Below are 17,201 nucleotides of genomic sequence, written 5' to 3' on the forward strand. Positions count from 1 at the left end.
CATTGTGCATAGTGATATGATAAAACAATTTTGTTCAACTTTTTGCACTTAGTGTTTTGGTTTGAAAGATTGCACTCTAAAGCTAAAATGTGAGGAGGGTGGGGAGGAGGGTAGTAAAGGGGGCCAAATATATGCTGACGGAAAGTGGTTTGACTTTTGGTGGTTGGGCACATGATGCCATGAATAGTCCACATGCCATGGAGATGTACACCTGAAACTTATGTGTTCCTATGGATCAATGCACCCCATTAAATTTAATTTATAAAGAAAAAAAAAGTCTGACCCGTGGTGGCACAATAGCTAAAGCGTTAACCTGGAATGCTGAAGTTGCTGGTTCAAAACCCTGAGTTTGCCCAGTCAAAGCACATATAAGAAACAACTATGAGCTGATGCTTTCCGCTCCTCCTCCATGTCTTTCTTTCTCTCCTCTCTAAAATCAATAAATAAAATCTTTACAGAAATAAAAATAAATAAAAATAAAGCTAAAATGTGCTGCTGGCTGATCCTCTTGTTCACCAGATACCAGGCACAACACTGCAGAAACACTGAGGGTATCGCACTTCCCCATGTATAAGACATGCCTTAATTTTAGGGCCAAAATTTGAAAGAAAATTGTATTACATAAAGTTATTAAACTCAAGATTTTTATTTTATTTTATTTTATTTTATTTTTTTAATGGGGCAACATCAATAAATCAGGATGCATATATTCAAAGATAATATGTCCAGGTTATCTTGTCATTCAATTATGTTGCATACCCATCACCCAAAGTCAGATTGTTCTCTGTCACCTTCTATCTAGTTTTCTTTGTGCCCCTCCTCCTCCCCCTTTCCCTCTCCCCCTCCCCCCGGAACCACCACTCTCTTATCAATGTCTCTTAGTTTCACTTTTATGTCCCACCTATGTATGGAATAATGCAGTTCCTGCTTTTTTCTGATTTACTTATTTCACTTCGTATAATGTTATCAAGATCCCACCATTTTAGCCCTGGCCGGTTGGCTCAGAGGTAGAGCATCGGCCTAGCGTGCAGAAGTCCCAGGTACAATTCCCGGCCAGGGCACACAGGAGAAGCGCCCATCTGCTTCTCCACCCCTCCCCCTCTCCTTCCTCTCTGTCTCTCTCTTCCCCTCCTGCAGCTGAGGCTCCATTGGAGCAAAGATGGCCCGGGCGCTGGGGATGGCCCCTTGGCCTCTGCCCCAGGCGCTAGAGTGGCTCTGGTCACAACAAAGCGACGCCCCGGAGGGGCGGAGCATCGCCCCCTGGTGGGTGTGCCGGGTGGATCCCGGTCAGGCGCATGCGGGAGTCTGTCTGTCTCTCCCCGTTTCCAGCTTCAGGGAAAAAAAAAAAAAAAAAAAAAAAGATCCCACCATTTTGCTGTAAATGATCTAATGTCATCATTTCTTATGGCCGAGTAGTATTCCATAGTGTATATGTGCCACATCTTCTTTATCCAGTCATCTATTGATGAGCTTTTTGGTTGTTTCCATGTCCTGGCCACTGTGAACAATGCTGCAATGAACATGGGGCTGCATGTGTCTTTACGTATCAATGTTTCTGAGTTTTGGGGGTATATACCCAGTAGAGGGATTGCTGGGTCATAAGGTAGTTCTATTTGCAGTTTTTTGAGGAACCACCATACTTTCTTCCATAATGGTTGTACTGCTTTACATTCCCACCAACAGTGTATGAGAGTTCCTTTTTCTCCACAGCCTCCCCAACATTTGCTATTACCTGTCTTGTTAATAATAGCTAATCTAACAGGTGTGAGGTGGTATCTCATTGCAGTTTTGATTTGCATTTCTCTAATAACTAAAGAAGATGAGCATCTTTTCATATATCTAATGGCCATTTGTATTTCTTCCTGAGAGAAGTGTCTGTTCATGTCCTCTTCCCATTTTTTTTATTGGATTGTTTGTTGTTGAGTTTTATGAGTTCTTTGTATATTTTGGATATTAGGCCCTTATCTGAGCTGTTGTTTGAAAATATCATTTCCCATTTAGTTGGCTGTCTGTTTATTTTGTTATCAGTTTCTCTTGCTGAGCAAAAACTTCTTAGTCTGATGTAGTCCCATTCATTAATTTTTGCCTTCACTTCTCTTGCCTTTGGAGTCAAATTCATAAAATGCTCTTTAAAACCCAGGTCCATGAGTTTAGTACCTATGTCTTCTTCTATGTACTTTATTGTTTCAGGTCTTATGTTTAGATCTTTGATCCATTTTGACTTAATTTTAGTACAGGGGGACAAACTGTAGTCCAGTTTCATTCTTTTGCATGTGGCTTTCCAGTTTTTCCAGCACCATTTATTGAAGAGGCTTTCTTTTCTCCATTGTGTGTTGTTGGCCCCTTTATCAAAAATTATTTGACTATATATATGTGGTTTTATTTCTGGGTTTTCTATTCTGTTCCATTGGTCTGAGTGTCTATTTTCTGCCAATACCATGCTGTTTTAATTGTCGTGGCCCTATAATATAGTTTGAAGTCAGGTATTGTAATGCCCCCAGCTTCATTCTTTTTCTTTAGAATTGCTTTGGCTATTCGGGGTTTTTTATAGTTCCATATAAATCTGATGATTTTTTGCTCCATTTTTTAAAAAAATGTCATTGGAATTTTGATGGGAATTGCATTAAATTTGTATATTGCTTTGGGTAATATAGCCATCTTGATTATATTTATTCTTCCTAACCAAGAACAAGGAATATTCTTCCATCTCATTATATCTTTTTTGATTTCCCTTAACAATGGTTTATAGTTTTCATTATATAAGTCCTTTACATTCTTTGTTATGTTTATTCCTAAGTATTTTATTTTTTTTGTTGCAATCATGAAGGGGATTATTTTTTTGAGTTTGTTCTAAAATGTTTCATTGTTGGCATATATCGATAGAAAGGCTATTGACTTCTGTATGTTAATTTTGTATCCTGCGACCTTACTGTATGGGCTTATTGTTTCTAGAAGTCTTTTTGTGGATTCTTTGGGGTTTTTGATGTATAGGATCATATCATCTGCAAAAAGTGATACCTTTACTTCTTCTTTTCCGATATGGATGCCTTTTATTTCTTTGTCTTGTCTGATTGCTCTGGCTAGAACCTCTAGCACCACATTAAATAAGAGTGGAGAGAGTGGACAACCCTGTCTTGTTCCTGATTTAAAGGGGAAAGCCTTCAGTTTTGTGTCATTTAATATGATGTTAGCTGATGGTTTATCATATATGGCCTTTATCATGTTGAGATATTTTCCTTCTATACCCATTTTGTTGAGAGTCTTAAACATAAAGTTGTGTTGTATTTTTATCAAAAGCCTTTTCTGCATCTATTGATAAGATCATGTGGATTTTGTTCTTTGTTTTGTTGATATGGTGTATTACATTAACCGTTTTACATATGTTGAACCATCCTTGAGATTCTGGGATGAATCCCACTTGATCATGATGTATTATTTTTTTAATATGTTGTTGTATTTGATTTGCTAGTATTTTGTTTAGTATTTTAGCATCTGTATTCATTAGAGATATTGGTCTGTAGTTTTCTTTTTTTGTGCCATCCTTGCCTGGTTTTGGTATGAGGGTTATGTTGGCCTCATAAAATGTGTTTGGAAGTATTGCTTCTTCTTCAATTTTTTGGAACAGTTTGAGTAGAATAGGAACCAAGTTTTCTTTGAATGTTTGATAAAATTCGCTGGTATAGCCGTCAGGGCCTGGACTTTTATTTTTGGGGAGGTTTTTAATGGTTTTTTCTATTTCTTCTCTACTAATAGGTCTGTTTAGGCTTTCTGCTTCTTCTTGACTCAGTCTAGGAAGGTTGTATTTTTCTAGGAATTTATCCATTTCTTCTAGGTTGTTGAATTTAGTGGCATAAAGTTTTTCATAGTATTCTACAATAATTCTTTGTATATCTACGGTGTCCGTGGTGATTTCTTCTCTTTCATTTTGGATTTTGTTTATATGAGTTCCTTCTCTTTTTTCCTTGTTAAGTCTTGCCAAGGGTTTTTCAATTTTGTTGATCTTTTCAAGAAACCAGCTCCTTGTTCTATTAATTTTTTCTATGGTTTTTCTGTTCTCTATTTCATTTATTTCTGCTCTGATTTTTATTATCTCCTTTTTTTGGCTGGTTTTGGGTTGTCTTTGTTCTTCTTTTTCTAGTTCCTTAAGGTGTGAAGTTAATTGGTTCACTTGGGCTCTCTCTTGTTTGTTCATATAGGCCTGAAGTGATATGAACTTCCCTCTTATCACTGCTTTTGCTGCATCCCATAGATTCTGATATGTCGTATTGTCATTTTCATTTGTCTGTATATATCTTTTGATCTCTGCACTTATTTCTTCTTTGACCCATTCATTTTTTAAAAGTATGTTGTTTAGTTTCCACATTTTTGTGGGATTTTTTTCCTTTTTTTTTGCAGTTGAATTCTAGTTTCAAGGCTTTATGATCAGAAAATATGCTTGGTACAACTTCGATTTTTCTGAATTTGCTGATGTTGTTTTTGTGGCCCAACATATGATCAGTTCTTGAGAATGATCCATGTACACTGGAGAAAAATGTATACTCAGTCACTTTGGGATGAAATGTCCTGTAGATGTCTATCATATCCAGGTGCTCTAGTGTTTTGTTTAAGGCCACTATGTCTTTGTTGATTCTCTGTTTGGATGACCGATCTAGAGCTGTCAGCAGTGTTTTGAGGTCTCCAAGTATGATTGTATTTTTGTCAGTTTTTGTTTTAAGGTCAATAAGTATCTGTCTTATATATTTTGGTGCTCCTTGGTTTGGTGCATATATATTAAGAATTATTATGTCTTCTTGATTCAGTGTCCCCTTAGCCATTATGAAATGGCCATTTTTGTCCCTGAATACTTTTGCTGTCTTGTAGTCAGCATTATCAGATGAGTATTGCTATGCCTGCTTTTTTTTTTTTGGATGTTATTTGCTTGGAGTATTGTTTTCCAGCCTTTCACTTTGAATTTGTTTTTATCCTTGTTACTTAGATGAGTTTCTTGTAGGCAGCATACAGTTGGATTTTCTTTTTTAATCCATTCTGCTACTCTGTGCCTTTTTATTGGTGAGTTTAATCCATTTACATTTAGTGTAATTATTGATACTTGTGAGTTCCCTAATGCCATTTTATAGATTGCTTTCTGTTAGTTTTGTGTCTTGTTTGATCCTTCTCTTTCATTTTTTTATCTTTTGTTTTTATTTGGTTGTATTCCACACATCTTTCCTCTGTTTCTATCTTTTTTAAATCATGTACTTCTGTGGTGGTTTTTTTAATGGTGGTTACTTTTAAGTAATGAAAAGCGTTCCTACCCTGTTCATTGTAGTGCACTATTTTGTGAGTACTTTTGCACTCCATCATCCTTTGCTACTGTTAATCTCCATCCTCTCCCCCCTCCCTTTCTTTTTGTTGTTGTCACAGTTTAAATTTGGTTTTATTGTGTTCTTCTTGAAGCTTTTACTTGTGGCTTTGGTTTTTTTTTTTTCTTTGTATCTGATTGGAGAACCCCCTTTAGTAATTCCTGGAGTGGTGGTTTTATGATGATAAATTCCCTCATCTTTTCTGTATCTGTGAATGTTTTTATTTCTCCTTCATATTTGAAGGATAGCTTTGATGGGTATAGTATTTGTGGCTGAAAGTTCCTCTCTTTCAGGACTTTAAATATTGGGGTCCACTCTCTTCTAGCTTGTAGAGTTTCTGTCGAGAAATCGGATGATAATCTAATGGGCCTTCCTTTATATGTTGTATTCTTCTTTTCCCTGGCTGCCTTGAGAATTTTTTCTTTGCCGTTGGTTTGTGCCAATTTCATTATGATGTGCCTTGGAGTAGGTTTGTTGGGGTTAAGAAAACTTGGAGTTGTGTTTGCTTCTTGAATTTGAGTCTTTAGTTCTTTCCACAGGCTTGGGAAGTTCTCATCTATTATTTGTTTGAGTATGTTCTCCATTCCATTTTCTCTCTCTTCTCCCTCTGATATACCTATTATTCTTATGTTATTCTTTTTGGTAGAGTCAGATAATTCCTGTAGGGCTATCTCATTTTTTTAAATTTTTGAGTCTCTTTCTTCTTCTCTCTGTTGTACCTCAAATTGCTTGTCTTCTATTTCAGTAGTCCTACCTTCTATCTGGCCTGTTCTATTAGCTAAGCTTGTTACCTTGTTTTTCAGCTCATGAATTGAGTTTTTCATCTCTGTTTGATTTGTTTGTATAGTTTCAATTTCCTTGGAAATATATTCTTTGTGTTCATTGAGTTGTTTTCTGAGCTCCCTAAATTTCCTTTCTGTGTTTTCTTGTATATCTCTGAGTACTTTTAGGATTTCTATTTTAAATTCTGTCATTTAACTCCAAGGTTTCCAATATATTAAATTTTTTCTTCATAGATTTTTCCTCATCTATCTGTGTTACCTCTCTTTCTTTTGTATCCATGATATTCAATTTTCTCTTCCTTAATGGCATCTGAGGGTGGTTTTGTTGATAGTATTAATGAGATTTAATAAAGAATAAAAAGTTAAAAAATTGAAGTTTTTTTAAAAATTAATAATTAAATAAAGAAAAATAAAATAAAAGAAAAATTAAAAAAAGGAAATTATTCCCCCCCTTTTTTCTCTCCTCTCCTCTCCCCTCTGCTTTGAGAAAATCTTGTGGTGAACTGTGAATTATATTGTACTAAATAGAACAAACAATGCCTGTAATGGAGGGACTGAATTGGGGAGAAGTAATAAAGGGGCAGAAAACAAAAAACAAACAAACAAAAAACAAAAAAAGGGGGGTATATACCCACAAAAAGCAAATAAGGAAAAAATTTGGGTCAAGAATAAGATGATTTGCTTTGCCTGACCTGTGGTGGTGCAGTGGATAAAGCGTCGACCTGGAAATGCTGAGGTTGCCGGTTCGAAACCCTGGGCTTGCCTGGTCAAGGCACATATGGGAGTTGATGCTTCCAGCTCCTCCCCCTTTCTCCTTCTCTGTCTCTCCTCTGTCTCTCCCTCTCCTCTCTAAAATGAATAAATAATAAAAATAGTTTTTTTTAAAAAAAAAGAAAAAGTGCATGTCAAAAAAAAATGATTTGCTTTTAAGTGTTGGTTGACTAAGAATTATGATGAGAGGAATAAGAGGGAAACAGGAAAATGGGGGAATAAATTAAAAAGTTACTACTGTATTTAGTGGAACAAGAACTAGATAAAATGGAGAGCCAGGGATGGGAGCACTGCTAGTGAGGTAAAAAGGTGAAGTAAAACCCCCCCAAAATGCCACAAACATAAGTTTGAGTCCCAGATAAGATAATTTGTTTGTTATTGAGGTTTGAATGAGAGGAGACGTAAAGGATAAAGGAAGAAACTAATATAAAGGGAGAAAAGAAAGAGAGAGAGAGGAAAAAAAAATGAGGGAAACACTAAAAGAAGAAAAAAGAAAAATGAGGAGAGAGAGAGAGAGTTAAGGGTTTTGGAGTGCAACCCTCATAGAGAGAAAGGAAGAGGAAAGAAAAGATAATGGGAGATGTAACACTTATGGTTAGTGTAATTCAAGGAGAGGAGAGAGTAAGACTGGCAGAGAGTTAAATGACCAAATTGGAGGAGGGAAAAAAAATCAAGAATGAAGATAAGAGAAACAAACGAACAAATATAATAAAATGGGATAGGTTATAAAGTCTGCGGATTATTCTTGATTTTGAGAGGTTATCTTCTTGCTTTTTCTTTTCTCTCCCTCTCCCTGGTCAGTGAGTCTGTACCCCGGGTTCTGCCCCTTTGGCACGCTCAGGTAGAGGTTTGCAGTTGATAAGTCTCTATGGTGATGTCATGTATTGTGCTTCAGTCTCGTTGGCAGTCGAGGCTCATTAGCATTTATAGGCTCTGACAGTGAGAGAGTCCATGTTCCTGGAGCCTCTCTCCTAGTCTTTCCTTCCTCAATTAGTAGCCTGATAATCCAACTATGGGGTTGCTGCTGCCTCTGCCTGGATAGTAAGGCTCAAAGAGCTGGCAACTCCCCACTCTATTCCCACTCAGCACTGGGCTTTGGGTAAGGCTCAGTCAGTCAGATCTGCTAGCATAATCAGGCGGGGCTTCCACCCACTCAAAGACCTCTGGCTCTGCCACTCTGTCCAGTAACACGGGCAGGCGCCCTCTCCTGGGGTGCTTGGAGGAAACTCTTGCTCACTATCTGCACACGCAGACCAGGATATCAAGCCAGCAGTCTCACACTCTGAGTGAAACCTCCTCCCATATGGAAAAGTTCCAGCGTTGGAATTGGCTCTCGCTCCCTCCCCGTGCACAGCTTTTTTAGGGCGCTGGGGCGGTCTGGAGATTCCGCTTTTGGGCCACACAAAGGCCTCTGACTCTGCCCCTCTGTGGGATAACATGGGCGCCCACTGCCAAGGCACTTGGAGGAATCTCTCGCTATCTGCGTGCGCAGACCAGGATATCAGGCCGGTCGCCTCATCCTCTGAGTGAAACCCCCACCCACACGGAAAAGTTCCAGCGTTGGAATTGGCTCTCACTCCCTCCCCGTGCGCGGCTTTTTCAGGGCGCTGGGGCAGCCCAAGATTCCGCTTTTGGCCCACACAAAGGCCTCTGACTCTGCCCCTCTGTGGGATAACACGGGCTCCCACTCCTGAGGTGCTGGGAGGAATCTCTTGCCCACTCTCCGTGCACGCAGACCAGGATATCAGGCCAGCCGCCTCACCCTCTGAGTGAATCAAGTTTTATTCATCATAAAATTCATACGGCTCCTCATCCACAGGAAAAAAGCGGGAATGTAAGTAAAAAACCCGACAACCACTGTATGACGCACCCAGTTTTTAGACCCCAAATTTGTCTGGAAACTGTGCGTCTTATACATGTGCAAATATGGTATGTTTTCAGGCTTTTAAAATAACGGTTAAATAGGTTCTCCATTTAAAAATCATGTAGCCTGACAAGGCGGTGGTGCAGTGGATAGTGTTGGACTGGGATGTGGAGGACCTAGGTTCATAACTCCAAGGTCACTGGCTTGAGCAAGGAGTCACTTGCTCTGCTGAAACCCCCCCTCTCCCAATCAGGGCACATATGAGAAAGCAATCAATGAACAACTAAGGAGACTAAGGAGCCACAACAAAGAATTGATGCTTCTCATCTCTTTCCCTTCCCGTCTATCTCTCTCTTTCTGTCACACACACACAAAAATCACGTAATTGTGACTTTGTTTTAAAATAGATACAGAACACTGTGGTTCTTAAACAGGGGTGATTTTGCCCCTCTATGGGACATTGGATATCTGGTAATGTCTGAAGATATTTTTGATTATCATAACCGTGAGGTGCTACTGGTATCTAGTGGGTTGAGGACAGAGAATGTGCTCAACATCTTAGAGTACACAGAAAAACCACCATGACCCCCAATAAGGAGTTATTCTCTAATGTCTATAGTGCCAGGGTTCAGAAATGTTTTATAGAAAACTGGTTATCTATCGTCTTAATTTTTTATGTTCTTGGTATTTTCCCTATCTTATATGGACTGTTATGGTCTGTCTAAATGTTTGTGTGCCCCCCAAACTTCTATACTGAGATCCTAATGCCTAATGCAATGGCAATAGGTGGGGCCTTTGGGGGTGACATCCTAAATGAATAGGGTTAGTGGCTTGTAAAAGCTCCAGAAGGCTCCCTTCCCTTTTACAACGAGGATAAGTGTGCGACCTGGAGAGCTTTACCCTGCTGAGCTGGCACCCTGACCTCGACTTCCAGTCTCCAGAACTGTGAGAGATAAATTTAGGTTGTTTAGAAGCTCCCTGGTCTGTTAAAAATATGTAAATATTCATGAAGTGAGATTTTGATAGAGCAGTCTGAACAGACTAAGACACAAATAAACTTGAGGAACAACATACGGCGGCAAAATGCTTTGGACCGAATAAAAACTGAGTTAGATCTCTGAAGTGTATTACTAGTACTAGGGGCTGTACATTGGCCTAAATTATCCATCTTCAACTTATAACTAAGACATAATAGGTACGGATGCCCAATATCAGAGTACAGCAGGTTTCTCACTAGTCTTAGATGACTAAATAATAAAGAGGTTGTTACTATGGAATCATTCACACCAGCACAATGGCGCTCCTCCAAGAATGTATTTATTTACATTAAAACACCATTTTATACAAATTGAAGACAAATCTTGAAGAAGGGTGTGTCCAGGCATGCTGTTCCCATTCCCTGATTTTGTGCCTTCCTCTTTCATCTTTGGGCATCACAGATAAACATTTCAGAGTGGTTAGAGGGAACGAAACCTGCCTCTTTCCCCTCACCTACAATTACTCTGAATATTTAATGTCTGTTATCATTCTTCAAAGAAAACTCTTGCCCAGTGTTATTTTATTTAATTTATTATTATAATACAGTGTAGAAAGCTATCATGGTCATAAGCAATGACTGTACAATCATCCTGCAGAAAATTTTTGGGGACAATTCTTGGTAATTTGAGACCAGTAAAGCAATCCTTCCCCCCAGCCCACCCCCACTCATGAAAGTGCTTACAAGGAACAGGGTTTCTTTTCTTTATCAAAGATCCAAAGATACATGGACCAAAAAAATTTCAATTCCGAATGCCTAATGTGTGCACATAAAACAGGCACAAAAGAATAAACATGTATCCTCATAATTCCTATATCACAAATATAGCAGAAGCAGCAATCTGTACAGTAAAATGCAATCATGGGGAAAAAATTCTCTAAATCATTTGGAATACTTAAAAATGTTTAACTTTAAAATGCATAGTGATCAGGACAAGAATATTAGGCAAGAGAAGCAGCTAAACTCCCACGTTCACACGAAGCATCCCCCATCGATTCTTAAAGCATATTTCAAGTAGGACTTAATTGGGTCACAAGCCACAAGAATAATATACAGCTGGCTAAAGGGGCTACATGATAAATAATCAGGAGAGAATCTAATTCATGCACTAGGTTTGATACAGCTAAATTCTTTACAGTACACAAAACCCATTAATAATGTAGTGTAGAGACCAAAACGTAAAGAGAGAGAATACATTACTGATTTGTGTATTAATTCAAGTTCAGGCATCTACTTGTGTTACAGCACAGCTGTCAAAAGGCGATAATGAGTAAGTAATAAAACAGAAGGGTTTGTTGCTTTCCACAATATTCTATAAATGAACACCGATGGGTAGTGAAGCAATGGTTCTGCTGTCCGACTTCAGAGGCTGCTGCAGCGGTGGTCTAGTTCTGCATCTGCTCAAAGAACTTGTAAGTTGGGTTTTCATAGCCGTTCTGCTGCATCTTGGAGAGGTGGCGCTCCTCTGGGGTCACAGCAGCATCAACCTGAAAAGCAAGCATGAGGAAAACTGAGTTGCAAAGAAAACCCCAACCCTTAAAGAGTGCACATGGAGAAGCTATAAGAAGATAAGGAGCATGGTATTCTTCTTTTGCAAGATTGCAGAACACCCACTGTCTTTTTTCTTCTGCGCTGACATCTGGAGTAGAACCCGTGCCCACCAGTTACACAGATGCTCCATCTCTCCACCAGGTGGCGCTTCAAACTTTGAAGTGCTCATTGGTTGCTTCCCCAACTCAACAGTAACTGCATACTCCTAGTGTGGAAAATATTATTTTTCCCTTCCCTGTTGGCTAGATAAAAGACAAAAAACCCCAAAAAACAAACAAAAAAACATGACGATGAAAGACTGCTTAACTTGAAAGTGTGGTGGTAAAATAGAAAAAGATCTAAGAGTATCACAAAGAGAAATTCAGGCCAGCATATTGGGAGACCTCAAATCTGCACTGTGGATCTTTCCGTTTTTAATTTGTCTTTGTTTTTACTAAATTGAATGTGTTGAAGAGAAGTCTGAAAATATTTTAATTATAATAACAATATATGGACATCAAAGGGGATCTTATTGGCACAGAAAAAAGAAAAAATATAGCAAGTAACATGCCATTCTAGAGTGCAGATTATTATTATTATTATTATTATTTTAAGTGAGCACTAAGACACTATAGAAGTACATCCAGCTAAAGGTTTAAAAATACATTCTTTCTGTTGACACTGTGCCTTATCTCTAAGATCAAGCTAGCAATTGTGAACCTGTCATGTCCTGTCCTTCCCTCTAACGCCCCCTTCAGCAGTGTCACTGTTACCACGGAGCAGTGTGAAAGCATGTGATGTGCTGTCTGCACCTTGGGCAAGGTGTGTTCATCCTTACACTGTGGGGAGTGGATGTCCCGGTGTCCAGTATATCTGCTGAAGCCTCTCACGGGGCACAGAAAAGAAGAAGTACTTAGTCCTTTGCTGAATGAATAAAAGCTTCACTTTGTTATTCTTTTTTAAATTTCTTTTTGCAAAAACCAATGGAAGATGAAGAAAAACAACCCAAATTTAATCAGAATGAAGAAGAACCATGCTTTCCAAAGAAAAGTTAGGACATAGGGTGCAGAAGGTGGTTTTTCCTTCAAGGGATCTTTCTATTTGCACACGATGAAACTGGGCTCCCCACATAATGTCTAGGAGAATCCTGCAGGCCCGCTCCCCACTGCTGAGTGCTGCAAAGTGACATTCGGCTTCTTATGCATTTCCCCACCACCGACACACCCAATCTGGCATGGTTCTGATCCCACGCTGCTATCCTGTTGCCTCCCAACCTAGGAAAAACACCAGAACATATGTGTTGGCGCTAAGACACCATGTCTAGGGATGGAGCTTGCTATGACACCATAACTAGACCACACTGTCTAATGAATAATTTAGCCTAAGACTGGTGCAGTGATTATGGAAAACAGTATGGAGGTTCCTCAGTAAAAGAAAAAATAGAGCCACCATATAATCCAGCAACTCCAAAGGAAATGAATTTACAATGTCAAAAAGATATATGCAGCCCCAGGTTCACTGAAGTATTATTTACAATATCCAAGACATGAAAACCCAAGTGTCGATAGATGAATGAATAACAGAATATGTGACACACACACACACACACTATTATTCAACCAGGAAAAAGAAGGAAATCCTGCCGTTTGCAACAACACGGATAGACTCTGAAGACATTATGCTAAGTGAAATACGTTAGACAGACAAAGACAAAACTGGATGATACCAATTATACGTGGTATCTAAAAAAAACCCCAAACTCAGATAGAACAGTCTGGTGGTTGGGGTGGGTGGGTGAAATGAATGAAGGGTACAAACTACTAGTTGTAAAATAACTAAGTTACAGGGATATAATGTACAGCATGGTGACTAATGCTGACAAGATATTGTGTATCTGAAAGTTGCTAAGAGTAGGTCTTAAAAGTTCTAACAACAAAATAAACTTGTAACTATAGATGAGATGATGGATGTTGACTACACTTATTGTGAGAATCATTTTGTAGTATATACATGTATCAAATCATCATGTTGTAAACCTAAAACAAATATGTTATATGTCAATTATGCCTCAGTTAAACAGAAAAATGACTTGTCAATATACTCTGGCTTTTCCATTGTCATTACTGTGACCCTCAGATGATAATGCTAACACGGACACTCAGCATCACTGTCCTTGTGGGAACAATCACAGTTGTATTCCCGTCTGTGACAGTACGCTGTTCACACTTGGGCATCTCGTTGCTCTGTGCCACCTCTTGTCTGAGATTTCAAAGACTGTTGAGGTTAAAAAAAAAAAAGCTTGCTGCAGAGATCAAGAACAAAGCTGCCATGTTTCTGAGTGCAGAAAAAAAACGTAATGCTGCTTGATTGTTGAAATATTATAGCTGCAGTCCTCCAGGAGCCACCTCAGCCCTCGCACTGGCTGTCAACAGTCATCCCCACTCATCAAGAGTGCAACTCTTGGCAACTTAATAGTTTATGCCCCCTTCAGAATCCAAAGCCAACTGCATTAGAGTCCTGCCAGAAATGTGAGGCTTGGAGGCTGGTGTGCAAGCCGGGCACCTGACTTCCCTGTCTTTTCATGGCCTCTTTCCCACGTGCTAATTCTCCACCCCTGTCCTCTGGGAGGGCAGATCGTTCCTGCTGTGGGCGGCCTGGACCTCAGACCTGAGCTTCTTTGGAAGTTACAGGAAGAAAAGATTTTCTTTCACAAAATGGCACCCAAGGAGCATGGATTGTAACTTTTTTTATCCCCAATCCCTTGAAAGCGAAAAGTGAAATGCTGGGTCATGTCATGGATAAACCTACCACTAAAGGAAGAGGATGGCTGGGGGCAGGGCAGCCTTCCTTTCCAGCACAGCACAGTGACCTGTCACTCAGGGCTAAGCTCTAGCTCTGTGTCGGCCACCACGCAAAGGGGAGTCCACTGCGACCTTGCCTCTGCACCAGCACCTTGATATTATGTCCCTTAAAGGAGAGTTGGGAGAGGCAGGTGCCAGTTACGGTCAGAATCCCCACCCGTCCACAGGGGAAGGGACAGCTATGACTTGCAGGGATGAAAAGGAACAAGCCCACCACCTCTGAGGATTCCCTCTCCTGCGACTAGAGGGCAGCAGCGAGATTTGGGAAGTCTTTGTCTGGCTCACGAGGGGCATACAGTCTTCCTGAGACCCTGAGGTCCGGAGGACTGCCCCACAGCTTGGCTTCAACTGGCTCCACACTGTAGAGGGCTGAGCCCAAACAGCCTGATCTGCCCTGTGCTAAACATAGCCTTGGGTAGAACTTCTTTCTGCACACTCTTCTTACTCCTTTCTCACTGACCTTGACTTTTTGGAGCCACCTACCCCCTTCATTGTATCTGGAGGAATCCAGAGCTCAACATCACAGGTAAAGATACAATTCTCCTTGGGTCTCTTCAGTGGATAGTTCTTTTTTTTTTTAATATTTTATTTATTGATTTTTAGAGAGAGGGGAGAGATAGAGAAGGGGGAGGAGCAGGAAGCATCAACTTTCATATGTGCCTTGACCAGGCAAGCCCAAAGTTTCGAACTGGTGACCTCAGTGTTCCAGGTCTACAGCTTTATCCCATTGCGCCACCACAGGTCAGGCCAGTGGATAGTTCTATTACAGTCTCCAGTGTAGGCACCATCAGCCCATGAGCGCCACAATGAATTTTATTCTGGAGAGCAACCAGCAGCATGTGTGTTGATGGGTGTCTCTCCAAAGTCGGGCACCAAGCCAACAACAGAATCTTGACCCTTACACTGTTCTATTCCAGGAGGCAATGACATGGGCAGACAAAAGCAAAGAGCAACTAAGTTTTCAAGCCTCCATTTATCCTTCCTAGTGTTGATTTTCTGCTCAACTGTGTACACGTTCCTCTTCTTATTTCTAATCCCATCTCTGGATCAGTAGTTGCTCAGTTATGTTTAACACCTACTTCAAGTAATTCCCCAGGCAGGTTCTGGACGCTTTGCTATGCCCTCATAATCGTTTTTGATGTTTTATTCTGACCTACTGATTTCTGTTCCTGGAGTTTACACTCATGTTTTCTTACCTTTGTGTCCCATTTCACCTGACCATTCTGTCCAACTGCTCTACAATACCACCATTAGCATCCACTAGGTACCTCCATCCCGGCGTCAACTTTTGCCAGAAAAAAAAGATCCCTAAGGACAGTGGTCCCCAACCCCTGGGCCGTGGACCGGTACCGGTCCATGGGCCATTTGGTACCGGTCTGCAGAGAAAGAATAAATAACTTACATTATTTCTGTTTTATTTATATTTAAGTCTGAACAATGTTTTATTTTTAAAAAATGACCAGAGTCCCTCTGATACATCCGTCTAAGACTCACTCTTGACACTTGTCTCAGTCACGTGATACATTTATCCATCCCACCCTAAAGGCCAGTCCGTGAAAATATTTTCTGACATTAAACCGGTCCATGGCCCAAAAAAGGTTGGGGACCACTGCCTAAGGACATAGTATTTTTATAATGTCACCAGTATGATGGTACATTCATCAGAAAAAGTCATTTGCCATAACTCAAAAAGCTAAATAAACTACTCTCTTGTTTAGACCATTAATGAGATGACTGAGGGGGTTCCAGTTATCATATCTATGAAAGAAAAATGTTTTCCACTCTATAACCAAATATTTATGCCTTCTTCCTTAATTTTTAAAAATTAAAATATATTTTAAATACATTATGTAAATTTAAGTTGTACATGTTAATTTCATATACATTTATGCACTATAGCAGGGGTCCCCAAACTACGGCCCACGGGCTGCATGCGGCCCCCTGAGGCCATTTATCCAGCCCCCGCCACACTTCCAGAAGGGGCATCTCTTTCACTGGTGGTCAATGAGAGGAGCACAGGATGCATCCACATCCTGTGCTCCTGGAGTACTGTATGTGGCGGTGCCGCAAAGCACAGCATTGCTCACATATAGTACTACTTCCGGTGATGCGGGACACACATGTCACGGCTCCGGAAGTGCGTCATATCACTTGTTACAGCTAGCAGTGACAAATATAGAACCACACATTGACCATCTCATTAGCCAAAAGCAGGCCCATAGTTCCCATTGAAATACTGGTCAGTTTGTTGATTTAAATTTACTTGTTCTTTATTTTAAATATTGTATTTATTCCTGTTTTGTTTTTTTACTTTAAAATAAGATATGTGCAGCGTGCATAGGGATTTATTCATAGTTTTTTTTTATAGTCCAGCCCTCTAACGGTCTGAGGGACAGTGAACTGGCCCCTTGTATAAAAAGTTTGGGAACCCCTGCACTATAGTATGATTACCATTGTGGTGATAATTAGTGCCTATTATTTTAGAGAATTTTCTTTTTTTTCTTTTTCCAAAGTGAGAACCAAGGGAGAGGCAGACAGACTTACTCCCCATGCACCCAACTAGGATCCACCTGGCATGCCCACCAGGGGGTGATGCTCGGCCCATCTGGGCGTTGCTGTGCTGTAATCTGAGCCATTCTAGTGCCTCAGGCGGAGGCCATGGAACTATCCTCAGCGTCTGGGCCAACTTTGCTCCAATGGAGCCTTGGCTGCGGGAGGGGAAGAGAGACAGAGAGAAAGGAGAGGGGGAAGAATGGAGAAAAAGATGGGCGCTTTTCCTGTGTGCCCTGACTGGGAATCAAATCCGGGACTTCCACATGCTGTACAGATGCTCTACTGCTGAGCCAACTGACCAGGGCTGAGAATTTTCTTTTTAGTGGCTGGAATAATTAAAGTCTAGTCTCTTTGCAAGTTTGATGATTTCAATATTGTCTATGTTCACTATAGTGTGCATTAGGTCTTTGGGGCTTTTTTACCACTTTTTGCAAGTTTGGACCCATGCACAACATCTGTCCT

The 17,201-nt window shown here is 40.2% G+C and overlaps 1 protein-coding gene across 6 annotated transcripts in view; it reads right to left on the minus strand.

Moving 5' to 3' along the window:
- Positions 1-10,059: 10,059 nt before the first annotated feature.
- APP (amyloid beta precursor protein) overlaps positions 10,060-17,201 on the minus strand; it is a 323,882-nt gene continuing 316,740 nt past the window's right edge. For all 6 annotated transcript variants that reach the window (XM_066259113.1, XM_066259112.1, XM_066259111.1 and 3 more), the window contains one exon: positions 10,060-11,282. In XM_066259113.1, coding sequence (XP_066115210.1) covers positions 11,181-11,282 — 102 coding nt within the window. In that variant the 3' untranslated portion in view covers positions 10,060-11,180. The remainder of the gene's footprint in view (positions 11,283-17,201) is intronic.

Source organism: Saccopteryx bilineata, chromosome 2 (genome assembly GCF_036850765.1).
Source record: "Saccopteryx bilineata isolate mSacBil1 chromosome 2, mSacBil1_pri_phased_curated, whole genome shotgun sequence".
Taxonomy (NCBI): Eukaryota; Metazoa; Chordata; class Mammalia; order Chiroptera; family Emballonuridae; genus Saccopteryx; species Saccopteryx bilineata.